Source organism: Cervus canadensis, chromosome X (genome assembly GCF_019320065.1).
Source record: "Cervus canadensis isolate Bull #8, Minnesota chromosome X, ASM1932006v1, whole genome shotgun sequence".
NCBI lineage: Eukaryota > Metazoa > Chordata > Mammalia > Artiodactyla > Cervidae > Cervus > Cervus canadensis.
The window spans coordinates 124970350-124980802 of NC_057419.1; the positions used below are offsets into that span (position 1 = coordinate 124970350).

Sequence of the window (10453 nt, forward strand, 5' to 3'; positions counted from 1 at the left end):
ATTCGACTATAACTGTTCTCTCTATAATTACCAGATATCTCCTTATTTTCAAAGACAAAGTAAATATCTCAAATTCTAGATTCTTCTGTGGCATTTGATGCTGTTGAGGATACCTTCTTCAGAACATTCCCTCTTTGTGTGTTCAGTTCAGTTCAGTTCAGTTCAGTCGTTCAGTCGTGTCCAACTCTTTGCAATCCCATGAACCACAGCCCGCCAGGCCTCCCTGTCCATCGCCAACTCCCGGAGTCCACCCAAACCCATGCCCATCAAGTCGATGATGCCATCCAACCATCTCATCCTCCATCATCCCCTTCTCCTCCTGCCACCAATCTTTCCCAGCATCAGGGTCTTTTCCAATGAGTCAGCTCTTCGCATCAGGTGGCCGAAGTATTGGAGTTTCAGCTTCAGCATCAGTCCTTCCAATGAACACCCAGGACTGATCTCCTTTAGGATGGACTGGTTGGATCTCCTTGCAGTCCAAGGGACTCTCAAGAGTCTTCTCCAACACCACAGTTCAAAAGCATCAATTTTTGGCGCGCAACCTTCTTTATAATCTAACTCTCACATCCATACATGACCACTGGAAAAACCATAGCCTTGACTAGATGGACTTTGTTGACAAAGTAATGTCTCTGCTTTTCAATATGTTGTCTAGGTTGGTCATAACTTTCCTTCCAAGGAGTAAGCGTCTCTTAATTTCACGGCTGCAATCACCATCTGCAGTGATTTTGGAGCCCAGAAAAATAAAGTCAGCCACTATTTTCACTGTTTCCCCATCTATCTGCCATGAAGTGATGGGACCGGATGCCATGATCTTAGCTTTCTAAATGTTGGGCTTTAAGCCAACTTTTTCACTCTCCTCTTTCACTTTCATCAAGAGGCTCTTTAGTTCTTCACTTTCTTACATAAGGGTGGTGTCATCTTCATATCTGAGGTTATTGATATTTCTCCCAGCAATCTTGATTCCAGCTTGTGCTTCTTCTAGCCCAGCGTTTCTCATGATGTACTCTGCATATGGGTTAAATAAGCAAGGTGACAATATACAGCCTTGACCTACTCCTTTTTCCTATTTGGAACCAGTCTTTTCCATGTCCAGTTCTAACTGTTGCTTCCTGACCTGCATACAGGTTTCTCAAGAGGCAGGTCAGGTGGTCTGGTATGCCCATCTCTTTCAGAATTTTCCACAGTTTCTTGTGATCCACACAGTCAAAGGCCTTGGCATAGTCAATAAAGCAGAAATAGATGCTTTTCTGGAACTCTCTTGCTTTTTCGATGATCCAGCAGATGTTGGCAATTTGATCTCTGGTTCCTCTGCCTTTTCTAAAACCAGCTTGTGTGTATTATGACATAATATTTTGTTCACAGTGGACTATTACCATGCTCCTGATACTCATTTTGTAAATTTTGCTGCTGGTAATGTTGATCTTACCAAAACATGTCAAAAGGAGTTTTTCAGACCAGGCTCACACATGCACAGACAATGATGACTGTGTAATAACTGTTGTCTGGCCAACACTAATTGTAAGATAGTATCAATTGTAAGATACATAGCACTATTGAAGATGTTAAAATCTGAAAGAAATGGACAGCTAAGAACCATGGGCATATGGTATTATTATCTGCTTGCTTGAAGAGAATTGATCTGTGTTGCTTGAATTCAAGGCTTTAAGAAATAATGCAAACATCATTATACATTCTCTAAATTTGCTTGCCTTATCTGATGTAAAATAACCACACCAAGTTATTTTACGTCTTTTATGAGGCTAGAATAAGATAATGCATGTAAAATATGTACTGTAGCTAAAGTACCAAAATCAGTAAGCACTCAATAAATGATAACTAGTAGTCATAGTAACACATATTTTCAATAAAAACTTGAACTATAACTGTTATTGAATTCAATGTTCTTAAAATGCTAAGACCCCATATGTTTATTGAAAGTATTTTTTTCTCCCTTAGTAACCTTAATGAATAATAATCAATTTTACAGGTTTTTTTGAGACACAAATGAGACAATGCATGCAAAATATGTGTTTATTGGTTGAAGTAGTATCTGATATTTTCAGCAGAACACCAGTTATAACTTATTTTTGTTGTTTCTAAAATTCTAGAGATGATATACATTTTTCAAAGTTAATTTCAGAAAGATTAAGTGATTCTAGTTAATCATTCCTTCTTTTTATGTTTCTTGTCTGGATTAAATAATATATGAAAGTATATAATAATTGTAAAACATTTAATTCAGTGTGTGACAAATAAAAAGAACTCAGTAAAAAGTAATTATTTTTACAATTGTTGCTATTTATTACTGATATTATCTATGGTAGTTCATTTTCACTTTTTCTCCTTGGTCAAGTCAAAGATTTAAAAATATCAAAGACTGCTCCTTTATACTTGCTAAGCTCGTTTTCTGAAGTTAACTTCACCAAATAGTATATACCTTTTATAATTTTTATGACAATGAGTGAGATAATGCATGTAAAATATTTAGTTGCTATTATTGATAGTTTGTGTTTACTTGATATCACTTGAATTTCTACTAATTGACTAATTTAAAATACTGAGAAACACTTTATACATTGGCTGAATTTAGCTCTCCAGGGTTTAAATAACTTCATCCACTAATATAGAATAGCAGTTCTCAAACTCTTTGGTGTCAGGGCCTATTTATACTTTTCAAAACAAACGAAGACCTCAAAGAGCTTTTGTTTATGTGGATTATATCTATTGATATTTATTATATTAGAAATTAAGACTGAGAAATGTTTAAAATATCTATGAATCATTTTAAATAACAGCAATGAATCCATTTAATGTTAACATTTTTTTAATAAAAATTAACTATTTTTCCAAAAATAATTGAGAGAAGACAGGCACTGTTCAACAGTTTTAAAATCTCTTCAATATTTAGTTTTATGGAAAGACAGTTGGATTCTCATAGATGTATCTGTTTTCAACCTGTTGTAGTATGCTATTTGGTATGAAGTTTATAAGAATATGCAGTTTTAAAGCTGAATAGTTGGAAAAGGGAAATCTAGCAAACTCTCTAAAAGAATCTCAGAGGCCCCTCTGGATCCTTGAACCACACTTTGAGAACTGCTGACATATACTTTTTTTTTTTAAGTATTGAATAAGATAATCTATATAATAGATTCTATTATTAATGCTGATTTAGTTGCTATTAGTATTATTTATATAATTTCCAGATACTGTCAAATGTAACTGAGTTTCTTGTTTTGTTGACTGCATTCACAGTTTCTATAAAAACAAAAACAAAACAAATGACAATATAGATTTGGTAAAATGGTTAAGCTACTTCACTAAATAATATCTCTATTATAGGAGTTTTAATGAAACTGAGATAATATATTTTATATCTTTAATGTCAGTAATACACATGGCTTAATGCCTGGCACATAAGATAGACTCAGTAAAAGGCAGCTTTAGAATCACTCTTTGTTCAACGTACAAAAGATTATGCAAATAGATGCCAGGGATAAAATTGACCTCATACACCCAATAACATCATTAGCTTATCTGGAATCACTCTGCTATCCTCTCTTGTCTCTAGACAAGGCCTACTTTTAGGCCCAAGATTCCCTTAGGAAAGTGAATAAATCTTTTAATAGAAACAAGCTAATACCAATTCACAGCTGGGCTCTGAGTAATGCTGACTTCCACTGATATTATGGTCAGTGTGTGAGGCCTTCCCTAGAAATTTCAGATATCTAGGAATACCTAAAAGGTTGTGCAACATTTACTTGGGGAAATGACTCTCCACTTGTATCCTGAGTGTAGATATGTCTAACCTTGTCAGAATTCTTTCAGAATGAATGCAAGCTCCCTAGATTAAGTTCCTAGCCTCAGGGTCTGGTTCCCACATTGTTGGACGGCAGTGGAGGGGAACAGTTTGGAAGGGGATCCATTCCACTTTACCCCTCCTCTGGTCTTGCTATAGGATCCTGAGAAAGTATAACACAGTTTTCTACCAACATTTTGTCAGAAAATGGCCTTCTTCTCCACATTTATACCAAAATGGTAAGTGTTTTCACTTAGGACCCCAAGACTTTTGCTCTAGAAGTAATCAGTTCCAAAGTTAGCAATGGTAGTAAATCTTACGTCCATAAGATGGACTTTTATCATCTGAAGTCTAACAGCCATTTCTTTCTATGTTTCAGAAAGAACCTCTGTTTTATTTTAATTGCTTCTGTTTTTAATATTAAACTTTTGGTAGAAAGACTTTAAAAGATTATAAAATCAGAGAGAATTACATTATAAAGAACCATGTACTCATTATCCAGCTCCAAGATTTATCAATTTATGGACTGTCTTGCATCATCTGTACTTCCATCCACTTCTCCCTCCCATATTATTTCAAAACAAACCTCAGAATCATAATATTTTATCCATAAACACGTCAGTATATACATATCTAAAAATATAAATTTTTCCCCACATAGCCACAATATCAACATCACTTTTAAAAACTAATGAATGATAGTTATTTACTATCATCAAAGGCCAGTTATTGTTCAAAATAACACATTTCCACCTGTGTCATGAATATTTTTAAAAATGTGTTTGCTTGCATCACAATTCCAAGAAGGTCCACATATTAACATTGCTTGATTGGTATTTTAAGACTCTCTTAATATTAGGTTCTCTAATTTTTTCTGTTGTAAATGATTTGTTTTTAAGAAACCCTTCCCTCTTTTCTTAATCTCATATTAGCTTCCTTAACTCCAGAAAACTTCCTACAACCTTATCCTCACTAAAACATTTCATGAAGGATAAGCCAGTACTGGCTTCTTTCAGGCAAGCTTTATCTATGATCTTTCTACATATCCCCTCATATTTATGGCTTTTGGAATAAAGATTCTAACAAACAAGATGTCAGCATTCTTACCTATCATTTTATAACTCTTAAGAAATGTAACCTGTGTGGTTCATCAAATTTGGTGACTATTAGCTTCTGACACTTGCCACTCTTCCCATCTAGAGCTCAAAGTTCGCTTCATCAGATCCTGTACTGTATTACCTGAAGACACTTTCTGTTTGCAGTGTCTCCTAGTTTTCACAGCCATTCTTCCCTTCTTAAATGGCATGCCTAGGTTCAGAATTGCAGGTATGTACCAATACCCCAAGAAATCTTGTCACATCTATTGATGCTTCTCATACCATCACTTGGTCTCTTTCTCTAGAAAAAAAAAAAAAAACCCAGTCATGTAAGAAATTCAGGGTCTGAATTAGAAGGCTTAAAGATAACTTTTCAAATACTCTTCCTCGTGTCTTCCCAGAAATTAAATACCAATCAATGTCATCAGCAAGCTCTTAGCAAAGAAAAATATTTTCCCCTCTTGATCATCAAACATTCTATACCTGACAAAGCATGTTAAGACAATCTATAGGGATTTTCAGATTTGTCATGGTTCCCTGTGTGTTCCCTAAAGCCAGCAATGATCTTTGAGAGTGTGCTTCTATCCTTTCTCACAGTTCATAGTACAAATATGTACCAGCCCAGGAATCCTCATAATGATCTCTGATAGAATCCTAGAAGTGCAACCTGAATTGTCCCAGGCTTCAAGTTCTTGTGGACACAAGAAAAATAAATTAACCAATTTGAATTTCACTTGTGCAAGTTATCCCTGCTTGTTGATGATAGACCTCTTCAAGATCTACCATAATGATTTACCATAATGATTTCCAAAACTTTCTAGATACATCACTTATGCTCAGGCACAAGATTCTGCTCCCATCTTCTTATTGATATTTTCTGCCTGTGAGCTTCTTTATTAGTGGAAGTGCTTACCTAGATGAACACCTCTCAGTATTCTTAAAAAACAAATGAGTTCAAAACTCTACACGTAAATGGGAGGACTATATCTCTCCCGGAGTCTCAGGAAAATGCTTATTAAAAAGACAATTCCTTCAGTTTCTGCATGGAGACTATGTCTGCATTGTGGTCAGATCTAATTCCTGTTGGGGGGGCCACTATCTTCTTCATCTCCAAAAAACTCCAGAGCTCCCAGGCTCTGTCTCCAAAGGACTCACACACAGAAGTTCCTCTTTTTTGACCACTTTCCTTGGGAAAGGATGTCCTTAGCTAAAAACTCATCTCAAACTCAGCCTTGTCAATGCCGACATGATATTATTCCTAGGTGGTATGCACATCATTTTTATTGCATTTGGAATGCTAAAAATGAACAATTGAATTTATTGATGTCATTGAATACAGACACAAATTTATTCATTCAACAAATATTTAGTGAATGCCTTCTATGATCTGGGACATTTCTAGGAATTGGAGCTAAAACAAAAAAGACACAATTCACTGTTATGTACAACCATACTTATAATTATCTCAGTAATGGTAATTCCAAGTCTTTTACAGAAAATTGGTGAGAAGGCATTCCTAACTTGAAAAAAAGCTGTCATTTTCTGATATCATACTGTTACTCTTTCATGTGATTATCACTTTATGCTGTGAATAGCTTTCAACAAATAGCAGATCTAAATTTTCTCCAGTGATATGCAATTGAATGTATCCCACTATACAGATCTGTTCAATGCTTCCATATGCTGTAACAATGTCCCACCTTCTTTTTTTGTTCCTGTAGGTGTATCAGTTCCTATCCCAGTGATTGGACTGAGGGATGAAGACAAGGTGTTCGTCAACAACACCACCTGCGTGCTGAATGACCCAAATTTCGTTCTTATTGGGTCCTTTGTAGCTTTCTTCATACCGCTGACAATCATGGTGATTACCTACTGTCTGACGATTCACGTCCTTCGCCGACAAGCTCTGATGTTACTGCACGGCCACACTGAGGAACCGCCTGGAATAAACCTAAATTTCTTGAAATGCTGCAAGACGAACACCAATGAAGAGAGCTCTGCAAACCCGAACCAAGATTTGAACCCACGCCGAAGGAAGAAGAAAGAAAGACGGCCTAGGGGCACCATGCAAGCTATCAACAATGAACGGAAAGCCTCGAAGGTCCTCGGCATTGTTTTCTTTGTGTTTCTGATCATGTGGTGCCCATTTTTTATTACTAATATTTTGTCAGTTCTTTGTGGGAAGGCTTGTAATCAAAAGCTCATGGAAAAGCTTCTGAATGTGTTTGTTTGGATTGGCTATGTTTGTTCAGGAATTAATCCTCTGGTGTACACTCTTTTCAACAAAGTTTACCGAAGGGCTTTCTCCAACTATTTGCGCTGCAATTATAAGGCAGATAAAAAGCCTCCAATCAGACAAATCCCGAGAGTTGCTGCCACTGCTTTGTCTGGGAGGGAGCTTAATGTTAACATTTACCGGCACACCAATGAACCAGTAATTAAGAAAGCTGATGACAAGGAGCCTGGTATAGAGATGCAAGTTGAGAATTTGGAGCTACCAGTTAATCCCGCCAATGTGATTAGTGAAAGGATTAGTAGTGTGTAAGAAAGGGCAGCACAGTCTTTTCCTATGGTAAAGCTACAAATGTAGGAAATTGTTCTTTAATTCTGTTGGTCATAACCAATGTAAATATTGCTGTATGAAAAGTGTGTTTTATATATAGCTTTGCAATCCTGTACTTTACAACCATGCTTACAATAGTGAGATTTAGGGTTCTATATTTACTGTTTATAACAGATTGAGAATAACTTATTTTGATTGATGCAAAAATGTTGATTTTCCCCCCTTCCAGCCTTCCTTCCCTCCCTCTTTTTCTTTTTCTCCCTCCTCTCTCTCTTTTTCTTTTGCATATAAGGAAACATTGATGTTCCTCTCAGGTGGCATTTGCAGGAGACCAGAATGATACACATGACAGTGGTTTTCAACCACATCAAAATTGAACAAATTCGGTGGACTCTTTTTTCCGGGTTAACAGTAAATATGCACTTTAAATTCTTGCTCTGCTCATCTACACACATAAATACAGTAAAATAGGTTCTGCCTTCTGAAACTCTATCACAACTATTAGTGAGTCAAAGGCAGAACTTACTTCTTGTCACACACAGGGGAAATTTTGACATTGTCAGAATGTTGTGTTGATATTTTACTGCAATGTCTATCCCCAAACATAGTGGCATTTTAATATAGCAGCTAGTTAACCGGAACTACAGAAGTGGAAGGATGACAAGAGATATATACACCAACAATAGCTTTTCACTTCTTATGTTCAAATTCTGATTATAATGACAAGCAAACTGGAATTAGTGTTTTCATTCTGGTCCTTAGTAAATACCTAATTCCATGATTAAACTGGGAAACAAAATCCCAGAGTTATTCCCCAATCCAGGATTCAACATCAATTGGGTTTTGATCTCAGGATCCTGGAAATTCGTGTGCTACACACAAAATGAAATTAGCATTTTTGAGCCTTATTAAAATAGTATATTAATTATGGTACCTCTATCTATAGGACCTAATTTAGCAGTCCATTTTTGAGTAAAACTTGTGTTGGAAGCAGATGCCCAAGACTTTGGAAGTTTTACTTGATTAAGGACTACAGAACTGGGCCCTTAGAATGTGAAAAAAAAGTAATTAAAGAAGCTTTTACTGAACTCTGGGAAAAAAAGAAATACAGCGTTTCCATTTGGATTTTAAACAAAATATCTCATTTTCAGATCCTTCCAAACTCTCTAGTGCAGGGAAAGGCTGCAGCTAATTTGTGAAAGTGGCAAGCTCTTCATTGTACTGCAATTACATACCAGAAGTTTAAACCTTTGTTAAATATAGTGTTGTGTTACAATCAGTGTTGGCCATTGTTTCATTCGTGGGCTTGTTGCTCTATAAGAATTCAGTACCATTTTACTAGTTTGTTAACCATGAAAGGTTTTCAAACATTACTAAAGTCAGACCATTAAGTCTATGCTGTGTGCAGAGTATACAAGTGTTTCCAGTAACTATATTTCCATGTATGTCCATTTCACACAATTGTGGATCTATTTCCAAAGATTTCATGATGCTATTTCTTATGCCTGACAGTTACTTACACACCTTAGAGTATCTTGAAATTGGTGAAGGCAGAATCCAAATTTCTAAAAACCCCAGTGTGTGTCCTCAACACACAGCATAGATAAATCGAACAGTCTGCCACAAGGGCAGTGGGAGAGATGCTGTATTTGAGAAAACTCATACAGTCCCTAAGTGGTTTGCAACACTGCCAAATGCCAGTCAATTGCTTGAGCATGCCCAATTATAACATGAAAGTAAAGTCTACCTGCCTGTTAGCTCTGTCGAACTGCATGTTAAAAACAATTATATGAAGTTGAGTGAGACCTAATTCTTACTGAAATGAAAATGTCTGAAGAAACATAGTATACATTGAGCATGAGTTCTGCACATACATGGTGTCCCGCATGTATGCTGTGTATGTTGCATAAATCCATCAATTTGTATTAATGTAAGGCAGAGTAGGTGTTATAAGAATGACTTAAATGCAGATTCTTTGGCAGTCTTTAAAAAGACCATGTGATCAGATCTGAAGTATTGTGAGTATAGAGAAAATTGGAAACATCTGATTTCTTTCCTGAACTATCAGGGCAAGCTCATAGCACATATTTTACAAAGAAAATATAAACCACTGATTTTCAAAAGCACTAGCAATAAGTTGAATGATAATAGCTTATAGCACATTTATTAATAATTCTTATGTCATCAAGCAGTAGTACTTAATAGTACCCAACACAGTAATTATTCTAAAATCGTGTGCTATTCATAAGTTCTGTGCAATTTGGTATGAAATAAGTATATTCATTTGGATATAAATCTTACAGTTCAATGTTAAATCTACAACTTTTATAAATGTTTTAAAGTCCATGCGATAAGTGTAAACATGGTGAATTTATTGTCAAACAGATCATTTTGATGTACTATTATATATGTATATCTGTTTAAGACACATGCAATGGACTGCCTTATATTATTTCCTGTAAATCTTCCTTCATCAAGTGGTACTTTTTGTGAGTGGTTGAGAAGTGTTGTCTTATTCCTGATTCTTGTATGTTATCCATTCCAGGTTTTTGTGATATTTCCTATTAATTTATTAAATTTATTAAATGTTGCCTAATATGTCGCCTGCCTTTTCCCCCCCTGCGTCTTTTGAGGGAAAAATACACCACTTCATTTCTTGGAAAATTAAATTGTAATTGGTTAAATAAATTCACAAAGACAAATACAACCAGAGAATATTACCCTTTTCTGTGTACTCAAAGACTGACACTAGAGGAAAGACAAGAGGTGTACATGACAAAAGCAATATTAATAACAACATCACTGATTCCTCATGAACAGAATAACTGGACTCTGAAATAATCCTACATTCCTTAACTTGAGTAGGGGCCTAGGGTGGCTCACATGCTCTCTTTGCTATAGGATTGCTCTCTTATCCCCATCAGACTCTAAGCTCTCCAAGAGCAGAGAGGACCATGTCTGTAATGTTGATAGTTTTATTTCCAGTTGATAGTA

General features: G+C 35.8%; 1 protein-coding gene across 3 annotated transcripts in view; it reads left to right on the forward strand.

The window, feature by feature from the left end:
* HTR2C (5-hydroxytryptamine receptor 2C) overlaps window positions 1-10050 on the forward strand; it is a 336239-nt gene extending 326189 nt beyond the window's left edge. For 2 of the 3 annotated variants that reach the window (XM_043458646.1, XM_043458645.1), the window contains one exon: window positions 6618-10050. In XM_043458646.1, the coding sequence (XP_043314581.1) occupies window positions 6618-7441 (824 nt within the window). In that variant the 3' untranslated portion in view covers window positions 7442-10050. The remainder of the gene's footprint in view (window positions 1-6617) is intronic. The other variant, XM_043458647.1, reaches the window with a different exon arrangement.
* Window positions 10051-10453: the final 403 nt, after the last annotated feature.